This window comes from Fusarium venenatum (genome assembly GCF_020744135.1).
Source record: "Fusarium venenatum strain MPI-CAGE-CH-0201 chromosome Unknown EDB82scaffold_2, whole genome shotgun sequence".
Classification (NCBI taxonomy): domain Eukaryota; kingdom Fungi; phylum Ascomycota; class Sordariomycetes; order Hypocreales; family Nectriaceae; genus Fusarium; species Fusarium venenatum.
The window spans coordinates 7,334,452-7,351,610 of record NW_027072130.1 but is presented as its reverse complement, the minus strand read 5'-3'; the positions used below and the strand labels follow the sequence as shown (position 1 = coordinate 7,351,610).

General features: G+C 49.8%; 5 protein-coding genes across 5 annotated transcripts; 4 read left to right on the top strand and 1 right to left on the bottom strand.

The window, feature by feature from the left end:
- Window positions 1–1,328: 1,328 nt before the first annotated feature.
- On the top strand, window positions 1,329–3,747 carry EDB82DRAFT_501011 (major facilitator superfamily domain-containing protein). Its single transcript, XM_025735873.2, has 4 exons — window positions 1,329–1,896; window positions 1,965–2,076; window positions 2,141–3,172; window positions 3,226–3,747. The coding sequence occupies exons 1-4, from the start codon at window positions 1,642–1,644 to the stop codon at window positions 3,531–3,533; spliced, it is 1,707 nt and encodes a 568-aa protein (XP_025586536.1). The 5' UTR covers window positions 1,329–1,641; the 3' UTR covers window positions 3,534–3,747.
- Window positions 3,748–4,090: 343 nt separating this feature from the next.
- Window positions 4,091–5,488, top strand: EDB82DRAFT_186634 (uncharacterized protein). The gene has a single exon (XM_025735872.2). The coding sequence runs from the start codon at window positions 4,225–4,227 to the stop codon at window positions 5,353–5,355; it is 1,131 nt and encodes a 376-aa protein (XP_025586535.1). The 5' UTR covers window positions 4,091–4,224; the 3' UTR covers window positions 5,356–5,488.
- On the bottom strand, window positions 5,485–8,363 carry EDB82DRAFT_186663 (acyltransferase-domain-containing protein). Its single transcript, XM_025735871.2, has 3 exons — window positions 8,102–8,363; window positions 6,159–8,013; window positions 5,485–6,085 (listed from the first exon to the last, which is right to left on the bottom strand). The coding sequence occupies exons 1-3, from the start codon at window positions 8,278–8,280 to the stop codon at window positions 5,615–5,617; spliced, it is 2,505 nt and encodes an 834-aa protein (XP_025586534.1). The 5' UTR covers window positions 8,281–8,363; the 3' UTR covers window positions 5,485–5,614.
- A 296-nt stretch (window positions 8,364–8,659) lies between these two features.
- EDB82DRAFT_501006 (Rof/RNase P-like protein) lies at window positions 8,660–9,793 on the top strand. Its single transcript, XM_025735870.2, has one exon. It carries the CDS (start codon window positions 8,739–8,741, stop codon window positions 9,423–9,425), a length of 687 nt encoding a protein of 228 aa, XP_025586533.1. The 5' UTR covers window positions 8,660–8,738; the 3' UTR covers window positions 9,426–9,793.
- A 2,246-nt stretch (window positions 9,794–12,039) lies between these two features.
- Window positions 12,040–17,015, top strand: EDB82DRAFT_556397 (uncharacterized protein; the record flags this gene model as incomplete). Its single annotated transcript, XM_065609671.1, has 5 exons — window positions 12,040–12,143; window positions 12,486–12,894; window positions 12,951–15,349; window positions 15,387–16,501; window positions 16,559–17,015. The coding sequence occupies 5 exons, from the start codon at window positions 12,040–12,042 to the stop codon at window positions 16,888–16,890; spliced, it is 4,359 nt and encodes a 1,452-aa protein (XP_065464986.1). The 3' UTR covers window positions 16,891–17,015.
- Between the last annotated feature and the right edge of the window lie 144 nt (window positions 17,016–17,159).

The window sequence follows — 17,159 nt, the reverse complement described above, 5'->3', positions numbered from 1 at the left end:
CGACAAATCTAACCAACTCACATCATACTTAACGAATCCAAAGATTCCAAAAGCGAGATCCGACTACTGTCCCTTTCCAGTCCCGTACCATTGGTACCGCAGAGACACGCACGAATTACCGGATACGTCCCTCCCTGGATAATATCAAAGGAGCCAATATGTCAGCAATGCCAACAGAGCCGCCCTCACAAGAGTCCATGCGCTTACCAACTCCGCCGAGTTTGTCCGCCATTCGTCCGCTGGCGTCAACAGGCAATGCGGAAATAATTTTCATCTTACAGCAAATAACGTTACCAGGCTGCAGACAAAAAGAAAACAGTGGCTGTTTCAAGACTTGGTTGGCGGTACATTAGTACCGGCTTGTTTAAGATCTGCAGTTAATCCATTCCTGGGCATGCATCGTCATCTACTCTATTTTCTCACCTTATTTGAACCCTTTGATAGGTTTCGATTTAAGCGAAATCCAGCAGATATGCTGACCGAGTGAGATGAGATTATGGATCAGCTTGAGCCAGTAAAGAGAGCCAAGTGTCTCAAACTTGGAGTATCCCTCTTGTTGTTGATAACCTCTTCCAACCAGTTAGCTCTTAACTCCGGGTGTACCGATGGACGTCAGCCCAGATCTCACTTATGAGTGAGTCCCTTTGTTCTCAGCTGCTAGTTAGTATCAAATCAATCATGTTGGAATTACGTTTATTTGGCTAATTTCAAATTCCCTGCATTTTGCCTCGGTACCTCCCTACTCAAGTGAGTCATGAGCCGTCATAATCTTACATCTACTAGTTGAATGTGAAGTCGTGATAAGCGTAAAGTTGGTGTTGTTTGACAACGTGTTATGCCAAGCGTTATGCGGGACTCACTAACATGCGGTAAACGATATACATGCTGTATCTTGGGACCTGTCAGCACAATTAGACTATCAGAGTTAAACATGACGACACGTGTTTGAGAAATATTCCAGCATGTTTTTGTTTTGCTGATTAAAGTCAACAATCTTTGTCCGCATTCTCGGACCAACATTTGTTACAAGTGGTTTCATATCAGATCAACGCCGTAGACCTGCATATTGGCGTAAATACTTAGACATTGTACTTAGCAAAACGCTGTTTTCCAGAGAAAGAGGCATAATACTTAGCTTTAACAATGTCCGCAGCTAAGACCGGTTATTAACAAAAATATTGCTCCTAGTGCAGCGCTTGTGGCTTTGGCTTACTGCAAAAGGGTGTAAGAACGGGCGGACATAAGGTGGAGTCCGCCACTCCGCCTCTTCCTTACTGGCTGGTCTGTCTTTTCCGTTATGCTGACAAGAGTCAAGTTGAACCCTACCACAGTACACTATCATTGTGATTGTGTTGTTGGCGGATTTTATGTATGGGCAGAGCTTAACTCCTGGGACAATAGGGAGTCAGACCAGAAGTGAGATGGATGGATTAATCATTGTGTTGGGTACTTATGCTTCTGTTTCGTGCAGGTTATAAAGATAGTCATCCCTCGCTGGTATTCAAAATGTTCCAGACTTCTGATCATCAACGAGGCTCTCGAGCACTTATACATCAATACACTACACCCTTTCTTCAGGGCTCGATATAAACTTAATTCGAACACTGCCAGTTCAATAAACCAAAAGCTAAAACAGCTACCATGGCTGCCGAAAAAGCAAACCTCGAGGTCCCTGCGACCACAGAACGTCCCGGATCTACAACTACTACACTACGAGGCGAGGATATTCAAGAGAAAAAGGAGGAGAGACAAACCGATGAGGATGTAGAGACTGGTACAGTTGAGGGCAACAATGACAGTGATAACCCTGAAGATGATGACTACCCAACCGGTATCAACATGTTCTTCATCGTCCTCGCCCTGGTCATGGCTGTCTTCCTCTTCTCCCTTGACTTGGTATGTCAAGCCTCCATTCCCATCCCTAACAGTAAGATCAAAGTGTACTAACACCAACTGCGCACCAGACTATTGTGGCTACAGCCATTCCCAAGATCACTGATGAGTTCAAGGGTCTTGACAAGGTCGGTTGGTACGGTGCAGCCTTCTTCATGACCGTCGGTGCTTTCCAGTCAACTTGTAAGTCGTGATACCCTCAACCACTTTCATTCTCTTCTCAGCTTATCACTAACACCACCAAAAGGGGGCAAAATCTACAAGTACTTCCCTCTCAAGACATCCTTCCTTGTTGCCATCTTCATCTTTGAGCTTGGCTCTGTCATTTGTGGTGCTGCTCCTAACGCTGAGGCTTTGATCACTGGCCGTGCCATCGCTGGCGTCGGTGGTGCTGGTCTTGGTGCTGGAGCCTACACTATCATCGGCTTCTCTGCTCCCCCAAAGAGGCGACCTGCTTTTACTGGTATCATTGGCGCTGCCTACGGTATCGCTTCAGTCATCGGCCCTCTCCTGGGTGGTGCTTTTACCGATCACGTCTCTTGGCGATGGTGTTTCTACATCAACCTCCCCATCGGAGGTATCTCTGCTGCAATCATCTTTCTCTTTTTCAAGACTCCTCGTGCTGCCATTCCTGTCAAGGCTCCCCTTATGGAGAAGTTCCTCCAGATGGATCCCCTTGGTATCGTCTTGGTCATGGGTCTTACCATCTCCTACATTCTGGCTGTTCAATACGGTGGCCAGGCTCACGCTTGGGACTCTTCCGTCGTCATCGGCCTTCTCGTCGGCTGGATCGCCATCTCCATCGTCTGGGCCATCTCCTGCTACGTTCAGGGTGAGCGATCCATGATCCCTGTCCGTATCCTCAAGGACCGTACTGTTTGGGTCATGAGCGCTTTTGCCTTCATCTTTGCTGGTTCCTTCTTCCTTGCCATCTACTACATCCCCATCTACTTCCAGTCTATCCATAATGCTTCTCCCACAAGCAGTGGTGTTCGCAACCTCCCCCTTATCCTTGCCGTTACCTTTTCCACTATTGCCAGTGGAGGTCTCGTCACTGCTACCGGTCGGTATCAGCCTCTGCTCATCGGTGGTGCCGCTTTCGCTACCATCGGTGCTGGCCTTCTGTACCTCCTTGACATTGACACATCGACCGGAAAGTGGATTGGTTACCAAATTGTCGCTGGTGTTGGCTGGGGTCTGGCCTTCCAGATTCCTATGATTGCCGTCCAGGGCACAGTCGACCCTAAGGATCTTGCTTCTGCCACTGGTATTCTTCTATGTAAGTGTTCCTTGTCGATCTTGAATCATCTACATCTCGCTAACAATATGTAGTCTTCCAAGGTCTTGGTGGTGCCTATATCGTGTCTGGTGGTCAGGCTGCTTTTGTCAACCAGATGCTCCTCGACATCACAAGGAACGCTCCTCAGATTGACAAGGGTCAGCTAATTCTCACTGGTGCTACCGCTCTCCGTGAGACTTTCAGTGGAGAGACACTCGATATCGTTATCGAGGGTTACATGCACGGCCTGAACACGGTCTTTGCCATGGCCATCGCTTGCGTTGGTTTCTCCTTCTTGATCACCTTGCTCACCCGATGGAATAAGCTCAACCTTGCCAATATCACTGGCGGTGCTGCTTAAGAATTGAAATGGTTGAAGCTCTCTTATATTTGTTGATAGAAGCTTGGATAATAATGGTTTGATGATGATTTGAATGGGTTCGTTGTGAGTGATGGATATTTATTGCAAGGATCAAGCCAAGCGCTTGAACAGCATATAGAATGGCGTTTGGGTTATGACACGATTATATACACTCTCCTATCTAGCATGTACGATTTAACGAAATAAATAATATCTTTTAAATCTTGACCTTTGTAAGAGACTCCAAAAATCTCCTCCTAACTCTGCGTGTCAAGTAGTGGATTCGACAACTTTCCAGTATTGTTACGCACACCTTGACTTCATCATGGTATCCTTATCATGTACAAAACCCGCCACTGCACACCACAATTAATTAGCATTGCCCGAATCAAGATTCCAATTGAGAATGTTATTCTAAAAGAGTTATTTGACAACTTATAACTGTTGAATTGCGACAAGAGAGGCATCAAAGCAGATACAAATATTGGTATAGGGTAATCTCCATTCACATGCTTTGTTCAACTCCAAAAAAAAACGGATCCCCTGCATCTTGAACCGTCCCCAAAGCTTCGCGGCAGAAATTATCACGAGAGTCTGCTGCACCCAACAGCCATGCATAGATGATCTGATCTCGCTTAAAAAATATCTTCTTCTATTTATTATTATACTTAATACCCAAAATACCGCCACAATGCTTCCACTACGCTTTCTTCGACAACGCTCGCCTTTCACGACCTCGGTCCGCACAATGGCTTCCGCCTGCTCGACTTCCTCCCGCCTCGAGACCCTACCTAAGTCGCCAATTCGTGTCCTCCGCTCTGTCGAATCGGTCCGTCGATGGCGAAAACCCCATGTCATTGATCACCGTTCTGTCGGCCTCGTGCCCACCATGGGCGCTCTACACGAGGGCCACCTTGCCTTGATCCGCGCCGCTGCCAAAGAGAACCACCATGTCATTGTGAGCATATACGTAAACCCTGCGCAGTTTGGGATCAAGGAGGACTTGTCTTCGTATCCTGTGACGTGGGAGGAGGATGCAAAGAAGCTGGCGACGCTGGATAGAGAGCTCGCAGATGACGGAGGAAACTTGGGTCGCATTTCCGCCGTGTTTGCGCCGACGACACCTGAGATGTACCCAAGTGGCTTTCCAGGTCAGGAAATTGATAGTAAGGGAAGCTTTGTTACTATCACACCTGTGGGCGAAGTCCTTGAGGGTGCCAGCAGACCAACCTTCTTCCGCGGTGTTGCGACAGTGTGCTTGAAACTTTTTAACATTGTTCAACCTGAGCGTGTATACTTTGGACAAAAGGATGTCCAACAAACTGTTGTCATCCGTAGAATGGTCAATGACTTCATCTTGCCTTTGCAGGTCGTCGTTCAGCCTACGGAGCGCGAAAAAGATGGGCTTGCACTCAGCTCACGAAATGTCTATCTTGGTCCTAGACGAAGAGCTGCCGCCATTGTCCTTCCAAACGCACTGCATGCCGCTGCCGCGGCGTACACAAACAATGGTTCTTATACCAGGGAAACCGTTCTTGGCGCGGCACATAAAATTATCGATGCATTTGCATCAGAGCAGTCCAAGCTTCCCCCCACTGAGCGTGTGGCCTTCGAGGTTGACTATATCTCTCTTGCAGACCCAGACACATTAGTGGAGGTTGACGAGATTGATCCGTCGAGTGGAGCTGTTCTGAGTGGCGCAATCAAGATGTTGCCCGTCGAAGAGGCCAAGAAAGGTGAGGATCTAGGCTTTAGTGGAGGACCACCCGTGCGGTTGATCGATAACATCATCCTCAAGCCCCAAGATTCCAACAGTGCATAGACGCGAGATACAAGTCAAAATGAATAATAACATCCTAACCGGCGAACGCCATTCAAGAGCTGAATTTGGCACGCCGAGCTAGATAAGGAGTATTCCATCGTATGTGTATATATATATAAATGCTTGTGATATGATGAACATGTTGGTATAGCCCAAAGAAAATATTTGGTTCCAGTTTCGATAAAAAGCAGGCTAAGGCGGAAAACGAGGATATACTCGCTTGTAGAAAACATGTTGTACAAAACTGCGCCGATAGATCTTAGAGATGAGCCCGAGCCCTCTCTTCTCTCTTCTTCTTTCCCTCCCTTACACTCTTCCCGAAAGCTTCCTTCTCCTCGTTACTCAGCGTACTAGGCACTTTGCCCTTTCCGCTTCTTTCACCTTCGATAGTTTCCTCCCAAAGCTTGCGACCCAACTTGTCAGTAAGTCGAAGTACGCGGCCACTGACCGTGGCACCATCGCGGCGGTTCTTGCCTTCGCGCCGTGACTTGGCAATCTTTTCGGTAAAGTCCCACAATTTGCCTTCAGCAAGGAGAGCGCCCGTCGTTGGATCACGAGGAGTGCGCCAGGAGGTGTCGAGCTGGACACGGGGAGGAATTTTGGTGTCCTTTGACTTTACGACGTGGAGAAGTTGGTCTTGCTCGAAGCGCATATACGAATTCTTCAACGTTTCTTTGTTGACAGCCTCAAAGTATGAGAGGTCACCCTGGTGATAGAGTGTTTTGCCAAGCTAGATGTAAATCTTGTAAGCATGTGAAAACAGCAACGATGACTGATGGTTATTCGTGCGCAGATCAACTTACTAATTGTGCACTGTTGTGTGTTTTGCTTTGCTCCATCCAGGTATCCTCATTGTGTCCCAAGGGAGGGGTGAGTCCCATGAGAGAGACAGCTGCCAACCAGGTTGCCTCGACAAAAGGCCAGATCAAGAAGCAGTAGAAATCGTAGTTCTCACGACCAGCTTTCCTTTCCTGCTCTGCAAGACCTACCATAGTAACACTGCCTTCACTATCACGGTCAACTCTGATAATATTGTCTGCTTCCAGACCTCGCAAAGTCCTGTCTAAGTTTGTATCAAGGCCCTCGCTGGAGAATATAAACTCGCCACGGAACAACGATGAGAGAAAGAACACTTGTTCCCTCAGCTCATTAAATGGCATGTCTTGCATCTGTGGGCCACCTCCTCTCTTCACTCGCGAGTACATTGCCGCACTGACAAGCGCTTCGTAAATGAAGAGATGGATCGTCATGTTGCGGTAGAAGGATAATTGAAAGCGGTCAACAGCATAATAAGTTGGCTCGGCCAGACCATCAACCATGCCAATAAGGTCTTTACCAAGTACTTCGAGACCACGCTCAATGATTTCGGTAAGAGGTGCGTTTCCAAAATGTGCTACGCGCCCACCTTTTGCACGTACACGTTCTGTAAGCCACGTAACTCGACGCTTCAATTCTTCTTTTCCAACTCCACGGCCACGTAGTGTTAGAAGAACAGTGCCAATTAAAGCGGTTGGCATCACGACAGACACATCATTGATGTCGCTCAGCACCTGATATCCCATCGTCCGCAAGAGCTTTTCGCGGACTGCTCGGACTTCGGGGCGCTGATGATCAGTATCAAGCCCACGAGGAATGCTTGGAAGCTTTGACAGCTGGTTGTCTAGAAATCCTCGTAAACTCCATGGTTCATGAAATCTAACATCAACGCGGCCGAGGCGTAAGGATAGAACAGACGATCCTCCGCTCAAGAAGTCAGCCAGATTTTCCTTCTTCTTGGGCATGCCAAGCAGTTCTGTAACATAACCCTCTGTCTCTATAACCTTGTCGTACTGGGTGCTGACAGGGCAAATAATGGCGTCTTGGACTCGTCCTGATAGAATGCTATCAAGGACGAAGCTGAGGATGCCGAACTTTGGGGGTAACAGCTTCCCTGTCCGCGAGCGACCTCCTTCGATGAAGCATTCGAAATTGTAACCTTCCTGGAGAAGCGTATCGATGTATGACTGGACCAAAGTAGTGTACAAAACGTCGTCACCGAATGCTCTTCGGATCCACATGGCTCCAGCGTGTTGTAAGAATTCGCCCAAGACAGGAATGTTCAGATTATCTCCCGCGACCACGACCGGTAATGTAAGGCCCAGACGGTAGCAAATGAGCTGAAGAGAGACATAATCAACATGCGATCGGTGACTTGGCAAGAAGATGATGCTTTGCTTCTTTTGTGCGGCCACCTCAGCAACCTTTCGCAGCCGCAGGACTTCTTCACTTGAGACAAAAATCCCATTGTGGTACGCACGGGTTAATAGCTGAGTTGCGGAGTAGTAAGCACCCCGGATAAAGGCTTTGCTTTCCATCTTGCAAATCATATCTTCGGTCCATTTGTCGGCCAGTTGTTGAAGTCCCGACTCAATCTCGTTAAGTCGCTGAGAACGTTTAGCGCCATAGTCTTTACTGTCTTTCGGCAGCAGACCCTCGCGTTCTTCAATAGCAACACGATGTTCAGCCAACTGGTTGATCCTTTGCTGAAGAAGAGGAGCTGATAGAACCATATTCTTCATGTTTTCTGAGAATCCGGAGTAGAAGACCGGCTGACCGATAACATTATCATAGGCGCGCCATCCTTGACCAGACACGTAGAGAGACACTTCTCGGAGAAATCTATGAGTGTGTTAGTCAATATCACAAGAGAAAAAAAATGCACTGATAGCCATGGCGATAGCTATAATGCCGGTGAAGGAAGTATTACTGCAGAGGCTCGGAACGGAATGAGGCAAACTTGCCCATCAAAGCCTCCTCCTTGCCTTCAGGGATTTTCTTGGGCGGCTCAACAAAGCCACTAGGTTGTAGTGTGACTTCATCGCCCAATATCTGAAGGTCTGGGGCCGAATTGGCCGTCGAGTCGGTATCGGTGTCGTTGTGCGACATGGCTGAGGGTTCTTCAGGCGTCGTTAAACCTCGGTATTGACGACAATCAGTTGCAGGTTGACATCAAAAACACCATCGCAAAGTAAATAATAAAGTTTGTTAAGAGATTGACAAGGTATCCGCTTGATTGGGCGTGTATAAGTTCAAGAAAAAATTGCCGCCTTTCACTAAGTACGAAACAAAATACAAGTCAAACAATATCTTGCAAGCTCGTAACCGAGTCGCGATGGCATTGGCAAGTGGAGACCATCATCATTTGACTTGACTCTACCGAGCAAGCGGCATGTGATGGAAGGGGGAAAGAGCTTGGGCCCCACTACCGCCTTCCCCAGAAAATTGCTTGCAGGATCGCGGTAACTTTCCGCTAACTAAACATTTTTTTCTCCGGCCTTGAGCTGCTGCTGACTTCATTCTTGATCGTCCAATCACCAAACTACGCTACCTTCAACTTCACGATCATGGCTAGCGTACCACAGCAAGCTACACAGAATCTGCTGGCTAGAGCGCATTCTCCCGACAGCGCAAACCGCATCTACTCAGAAAAGATACAATACCGCTCGCTCATTCTTCGACCGACCTCTCCTCCACCAGCTACCATCAATGCCCGCGCCGCACGCCGAAAAGCTCGCCAGGACAAGAAAGAGAAACAGAAGCAGAAGCCTAAGCCACTCTCATCACGGGAGAGACGAAATCTAGGCCTTCACGATATCCCCAAGGATGGCCAGAAATACCACATTTATGAGCCTTTGACTCACCTGTGGCTAGGCTACGCCCGGGAGTTGCTTGGAAACGACATCTTTACCGGTGGACCTAACGCAGCAGTGAAACTGGCAAGCGCTGAGTTTCATGGTGCTCCTATTCAGGTTGTACGAAGCCATTGCCCTGGTCGAGTTGGTATCGAAGGAATCGTTGTCCGTGATCGCAAGTTCGTCTTTGAGATCATAACTAAAAAGAGGGGAGTCAAAGTCGTTCCTAAGGAGGGCACAATTTTTCGAGTGGAAGTTCCACTCGATGAAAAAGTTACAGATGGAGAAAAGGCTTCAAACAAAACGTTTGCCTGCGAGGTATTTGGTGATCAAATGATGGTAAGGGCACCAGATCGTGCGAACAAGAAGTTCAAGGCCCATTTCCTCCTGAACGTCTGAGAGCCTCATGTCACCTCAACGTAACCTTACGCTTTCAACTACGTTATTTCGGACTTGGGCGATCACTCAGTCCTTTGCTACAACGCCACGCAGTTTTTTGATCAAGATAAAATGCTAGGAGCACAGCAGCATCTCCTCTAACCCGACGACACCCAGGTGGGCGTGGCAACCAGACTTACACCTCGTCATACGAATTCATACGCCCAATCCGCAGCTTCCTTATTGTACCCACGGGACTATTTCTGCGAACATACGGTTTGGGTAAAAAAGGGCGCTCACCCCAACATACATCGAGACATGGACAACGGGCATCTTTACCTCGTTCTTCTGGAGTCGTTTTTATCCCTTTGAGCCTCGCGCTTAAGACAACCTCGTTCGCCATGCGTTTCTGTCCATGCCCCTCAACCAATGTTCGTATTGTATTGGCGTGTGAACCACGACTTTCACCCTTCTTATGCGGCACGATTGTTCGCACCTCGGTGATGCTGTTCTTACTGGCAATAATGATCACAATGTGCGCTTGTAGACACGTGGGTGGAACAGAAGTGTCGAGGGCATTTGTTTGGTCCAACCTGGTTTTGGTGAGCTTTATTAAAACTAGGCAATTCAACTTTGGGTATTGACAGTCAAATTAGGTGTTTCTCGTGTTCGTTAGTGTTCATGCGCTTTATTATCTCAGGGTCACCGTTTCGAGGCGCGACATTACCGATTATCTCCTCACATGGACAATAATGATGGTATCTTGGTGTCTCCTAATTGTGAACGTGGCCTACTGGTCCCACTCGTTTTGCCGATGCCGACATCGACCTGAATCAGCTGGTGATGAATTCGAATACTGCATTACTACTGTCGATTGGGGTGGATGGTGGATCATTGTTGTCTCCTGTGCATTGTCGATGTTCCACTTGTCGTGAGTGCAGAGAAGGACCTCTCCTGAAAACGAAGGTGAAAGCTAATGGAAAAGGTGCGAATGGTCCTACCGATACTTGACTGCGAGAGGTGGATATCTTAGCCAGTTTTGATGAACTTGAGCTTAAGCCTGGGTGCAAAGAGAGTTGAGTTATAAAACAAGGAAAAAACACACTTCCACGTCAAATACCTGGACAATCAAGTAGTGGATAAGGGGCGGTTAACATCTCACATACTTGACGGGATTGCTTGCCAAAACATTTTATCACACGGCTACGTACTTCATCATATAGCATCTTCATATACTAAGTCCTTCTGAAAAGAAAATGTAAAATAATATAGTAAGGCGAAATAAAAGTCTCTGAACCCCTCGATGCTGAACTGTGAGGACAGAGACCTGTACCACCACAAATTGGTTGATTAAAGCGAAAGAGATAAACCGTTTGATCAACCCATGAGTATCAAGTCCACTTCCTTTCTTAGATAGTCATTCTTAATGTGGTTTAATTTAAAGCTTCAGAGCGAAGGGTAAAGCCAAGACTAGGCATTGGGCATCGTGTCACCAAATGTGGTGTCGTAAAGTTCGTGACTGGGCCATTGTAATCTGTGGCTTAAATGCTTGTGGGGTTGGGTAAAATGGAAAACGCGCTGCGCTATGGCGCGACGTGACGACACGTGACCCAGTGGCAAAGTCAATGGCAGGAGTTTTGTTCATAGATCAATTAGTACCGAGATAAGATTGATCAATCCTTGATGGAAAAACACTGTCCCCCTGACCCAGGTACTCGGTAGCGAATTGCCTGGGTTTATACGTAAATAGTAGATTCCCCTTGTCTTTTGAACCTCGAGGACAGATGTGTACAAGTCTCAATGGCCTTCTGCATCTCGTCCCCATTTTCGTTTAGGATTCAGCCCTGAACAGAGGAAATTCAATCTGTCAAGTGCCGGTAAATTATCGGCTGCATATCACTACGGGTCATAACAACCCCACTAATCATAGCCTTTCAGTGAGGTGGCCTGGACAGCCCAGTGCTAATCCTGCTGGAGAGCCTAGGTATGGAAGCCCGCCATTAGCTAAAATGGAACTACCGAGGAGGCTGGCAACCACAGCTAGAATCAGGTACCTCACTATCTAATTTTTCGAATCTGTCACCCAAAACCCTTCCACTCGATTTTTTTCCTTTCCCCGTTTAAAGGTAACCCCAAACCACAGCGTTTACATCACCACCACAACATCACACGAAACTCTTCTCTCGGATCTCCGAACAAAAAAAAAGAAGCATTACTTCAGTCAACAATCACGTCGCGCTCCCCCGCCGATCACACTTAGTAACACTATCGTTTACGATATCGTATATCAACTTGCCCGCCGCCATCGTCTCATTGACTATCGCTACAAAGCATCGTTTTTGTGCTCCCGTGTCTCGATCTCAACTATAGCTTTCACGTTGCTACGCGCTTTAGCAAGTTCTTTTGACAAGCAATTCTCAGCCACGTTGCAGCTCAAGACCACTGTTCCTCAGCTGTCCTGACCTGTACCATCTTCTGCCGATTCGACCAACCATCGACGCAACCTTTGCGCCCCTTGACCTCGAACGACAAAGACGTTCCACACTATTTCCCGTCCGCTCGAATTCGCATCCGCACTCGAGACGACAATCCGAATTCGCTTTTAGCATCAGCTTTATAATAGCGTTTACTCAATATGCCGACTAATCTTCCATCGAGCTTTGCCTCGGCTGCTGCTGGTCAGAACTCCAACGCCAGAGGAGCAAGGATTGACGTGAGAGGAAATAATTCTGGAGATTGGTAAGTACTTGCTACTCTTTGGCTTTGTTCTTGTTTAGGCCTTCGTACCTGGACCTGGTATCATGGTGGGATGTTGTGCTGCACACTGTGTTCCCCAGTCACCCCGCGTGTGGTTTGTGGTGTACAATATGAAGTTCGTTTCAGCGCTTGGCTTGATTGTCGCGAATGGCGCTTCTTGATGCCAGGCACTGCCTTACTCCGAAGTGTATGACTATGATCTATGCTCCATTGGCATTGGTGGTCTCCTGTTACGGCCCTTTACCAGTTGCACCATCTGCTCTCCTATCATGCATTCTGCCACTATGCTTGGATCCTACAGACCATCACTAACACTATATTCAGGGCCAGAAGAGATGGTCGATCCACGAATGGTACCCTCACCTTCCGTCGGTCATCTACAACTCCCCTCGGCCAGCCCTCTTCTCAGCCGCCGCCCTCAACGGATCATGCAGTTCAACCCCCCACCACCGTTGAGAGCCCTGAGAATGCATCCAACTCGACATATGAGCTGCCCCCCACACGATACACAAGGGAGGAGCTCCTTGACGTTTACCGCTTACGAAAATCGTCCGGCGATGTATCCCACCTTTTTGCCCCAGGTTGGATTCCTGGGCAAATGAATGGACATGCTCCTAGAGGTTGGGGTAAAAACAATGACAACCATATCCCTCAGGAACCTGGCGCCTGCTGGGAGGAATCAGGAGATTCGACTCCGATGGGACTGCAGGATATGTCCATGGAGGAAAGAGAGGTGCGACAGTCCCCACTCTGGTGCTGGTGCTCTAAGTTTGTACTAATCACTAGTAGGCTTTTAATACTGAAATTAATTCGCCGCTTAAACCTCCGACCCAGAACAAAGACGCCCACCAAGGTGGCGCAAACGGACGTAAAGCATCTTTATCCCAAGGCACTTCCAACACTTTTGGCGTCAGTTCACCCTCGTCAGCTACACGACCTAGTACACGACGACGCGAGACACTCGAATCGAACCCTTTCAACGTTGGGAGTGCCCTGGCATCTCCCACTGCCGTAGGCCGAGTCAATCGTGACGATCAAGCATTCTGGTTTTCCCGTAGCAAGACCGATCTTAAGGAAGCTGAAGCCGACGAATCCGATAACGAGCCTGGTTCCCGTGAGGCTCCTGGAAAGCTGCCCCCCTTTGGTAACTTGATGCGCTCTAACACGGGCGGTATTGGCGGCGTCGGTTCCATCTGGCCACCTTCTAATCAGACAACGCCCGGTGCAGGAGGGTTTGGGAACTTTGCACTCACAGGCTCGCCTGCCGTTGGTGATAAACGCGTTGGCGGCGGTGCTGGTGGAAGTAGATTGGCCCACCTGATACCTAAGGAGAGCTCGGACAACCTGAGTGGCAAGGCTGGGGAGGGTCAAAACCCTCTTAGCCAGCAATCTTGGCGATCCCGTACTAGAACTGACACTGATCCATTTGGAGAAGATACTGCATCGGGCAGCGCAGCACTCAGTGGCGCCCCTGACACTGACACTGCCGGCTTACCCCAGCAGAACAATTCAGCAGGCGCTATGGGTACGCCTATCAAGGGCTCCGCTGCCGATTTTGGCATGTCTGGCCTCAGTCTTGCAGGTCATGGCGATGACGGCCCTTTAAGCCCATCCGAGACCAATCCCTACCGTAGCCCTCCAGCTGAGCGACACGGTCATGACGGCGATGGCAGTGACGACAAATCTCATGGCACAGGTCTTCACGATGCCCCCTCGAATTTTGGCTCCATCGGTCGCAGCTTTGGGGGTTATGACGGAGGTGATCGTAGTCAGACCTCCAGTGTCGGCGCCAAGGCCTACCCTTCGTTGAACAATCTGGGTTGGCCCGCACCTGGTGGCCCTACAATCGGGACTCCGGATCGTGAAAGGCCCAACTTGGGCGGTGCATTCGGGAACTCTCTGTTCAGCCCTATGGGTGAGCTCCAATCACCTGGGCTGTCGAATCTCAACAACGTTTTCGGCCCTGCCAGTGCTGGTGGTCTAGGAACTGGAAGCATTGGTCGTGGCAGCAAGATGGGGTCTCTGTTTCCTGCTGCCATGCAGGCACAGATGCAGACTATTGAGCACGACAACAATCTGTCTGACTCTCTGCCTGATCTTCGCCAGAGCAATCCTCTGGGTGCTATCGGCCGGAGCAACTTTGGAATCCCGACCCGTGACACTGAGAGTCCAATGCGACCTAATCGTGGAGTTTTCGAGGAGCTCTTCCCCTCTAGTGATGCCTCTCGAGCTCAGGGTGTTTTCACCACTGGTGACTCCAATCATCCTACCTCCGCCGCGGTAGCCCCCCAGTCTTTCACCCCTATTGGTGGTGGTTTGCCTTTTGGGGGCAGCCAAGGCGGCACTGAGCCTCCTTCCGCCCAAGTCCGGCAGATGGTCATGCCTGATCGCATGAGGTGGGTTTATTTGGACCCTCAGGGGCAGGTTCAAGGCCCGTTTACCGGATTGGAGATGAACGATTGGTACAAGGCCAACTTCTTTACTCCTGATTTACGAGTCAAGAAAGTTGAAGATCCTGAATTCGAACCACTAGGTCAACTTATTCGCCGCATTGGCAACTCGCGCGAGCCATTTTTGGTACCTCAGATTGGTATTCCTCACGGTCCTCCTGCACAGCCTGGACCATTCCCCTCGCAGGGGAACAGTGGTGTAGTGCCACCCCTGAGTGGTGTGTTTCCTAGTTTCGGGCGTACACTCACAGCCGAGGAACAAAACAATCTAGAGCGCCGTAAGCAGGAAGAGCAGTATCTCATGGTTCAGCAGCGGGAATATGTCATGCGTGCTCAGGCAATGTCTAAATTCCCCATTCCTGGCCCGATGTTGCAGCACCACTCCAGTGCCCACAGTCTTCAGAGCCAACCCAGCTTTGGTAGCATTTCGTCACCAAACCCCATCGGAATGGCTCCTCACCAGCAACCTATCGGTGCCATGCCCCCTTCTGGCGGTTTCTTTGAAGGAGCTGGGCCAGTAGGCAGCCAGACGTCTGTCCCATCAGGTTCGGGAAACGGAGATCCATTCAGAGATGATGACTTTGCAAACACTGAGCGTCAGCTGCTCGCCAACCTTCAGGGCTCTGGTGCTCCGCATCCCATCGGAGCCCCTGTTGCCGATGCCGGCATTCGCGCTGGACTGCCTGATACTGAGAGCCTCGAGCAAGACCCTGAAGGATTCAAAAACCGTCTGCAGCAGTTCGAGGATCTCCGAGCTGATTTAGAGGCTGAACAGGCTGAGAAGGCCGAAGAGGGGAAGTGAGGAGGAACTATCTGAGGAACTCGCCCCTGCTGCCGAGGCCGCCTCCGAGGAGACGCAGCGACGTGCGGAAGCACCGGTCTTGACTGGTAAAGCTGCTCGAGCTGCCAAGAAGAAGGCTGCAGAGGATGCCTTGTCTCTGACTCAACAGGTCCAGCAGACTCAGGCCGCCGCTGCTGCAGCTGCTGCTCAGCCAGTTGAGCCCGATATGCCAATGCCCTTTCCCCCTCCCGCATCTACTGGAACTCCTCTTCCTGCACCGACAGCCCAGCGTGCCCGATCCAACCTCCCCGAACAGTACAATCGCTCTCAGACCGGAACCCCCGACAGCGCTTCTGTCAACGCACAACCACCACCGCTGGCTCCTTGGGCAAAGGACCACGGAGCTGAGAGTCACAAGGGCCCCAGTCTGAAGGAGATCCAAGAGGCTGAAGCACGCAAGGCTGCCAAAGCTGAGGAGGCCGCTGCTGCTCAAAGGAAGGCTATTCTGGAGCAAGAGCTTAGGGAACGTGAGAAAACAGCCGCTGCTTCTAACGCTGGTCTGCCCGCTACTAGTACTTGGGGTCACGGTTCTCCTGCTCCAGCTGGTAGCCCTTGGTCTAAGCCTGGCCCATCCAAGACTACGTCTACCGTCGCCCCTTCAGCCCCAGCCTCTGGCAAGAAGACTCTTGCCGAGATCCAGCGCGAGGAAGAGCTTCGTAAACAGAAAGCCAGCCAGGCAATCCCTCAGGCCAGTACTCCTACCGGCGTATCCAAGAGCTATGCCAACCTAGCCGGTAAGCCAGGTCAGTCCATTCTCACTAATGCTGCGTCTGCTGCTGCAGCCGCCGCTGCTGCAACGGCTCCGCCCCCTGGAAGTGGCTGGGCTACTGTTGGCGCTGGTGGCAAGGTTAAAGCTCCTACTGGTCCAGCATCCCAGAGTCGATCGGTCAGTTCTGCCAACATCAAGCCTGCCACTTCGCCTACAAAGTCAATCTCTAAGCTGGTAACTCCGGGCAATGGCAAGACTGAGACTGGCAATGCTGCCATGGAGGAGTTCAACAAGTGGGTTAGCCGGGAGCTTTTCCGGGGTCTCACTGCAGTCAGCGACAGTAAGTCAACCACATCAAAAGAAAGATTCCATGAACACGGGCTAACCAAATGTGCAGTCGCCGCTTTCCAGGCTACTCTTGAAATCTTGCCTCTCGACGCTGGCTTGATTGCTGATGCTGTTTACGGCACCTCAACTACCATGGACGGTCGTCATTTCGCCGAGGAGTTCATTCGCCGTAAGAAGCTTGCTGAACGTGGAGTTGTTGAGAAGCAACCCGATAACAAGGGAGGAAATGGTGGTGGTTGGAGTGAAGTTGCCAAGAAGGGAGGTCCCAGCAACTCTGCCACCACCGCTGCTTCTGCTACTGCCACCAGCCCTCGAGACGACGCTGGCATGCAGGCCGCTGGTTTTAAGGTTGTGCCAGGCCGAAAGAAGGGCAAGAAATAGTGCAGTCGCCTTTGAATTGATGGGCTTGAGCGCGGCTCGGCTACATGCTGACGGCTAAGTTCAACCAGTTTGTTGGAGACATAGCGTGAAGGTTTTGTTGAAGTTTGAGCTGGCGTGTAGGAAAAAGCTATTCATGGGATATGAAGGATGTTTGACGACACCACTGTATAACGTTGGGAGGCTATCGTTGAGCGTGGTTAGCAGTGAATATCACAATAGCGTTGCGTTCGAAACAATTCGTTATATGGATTAAATAGCATCATGCCTTA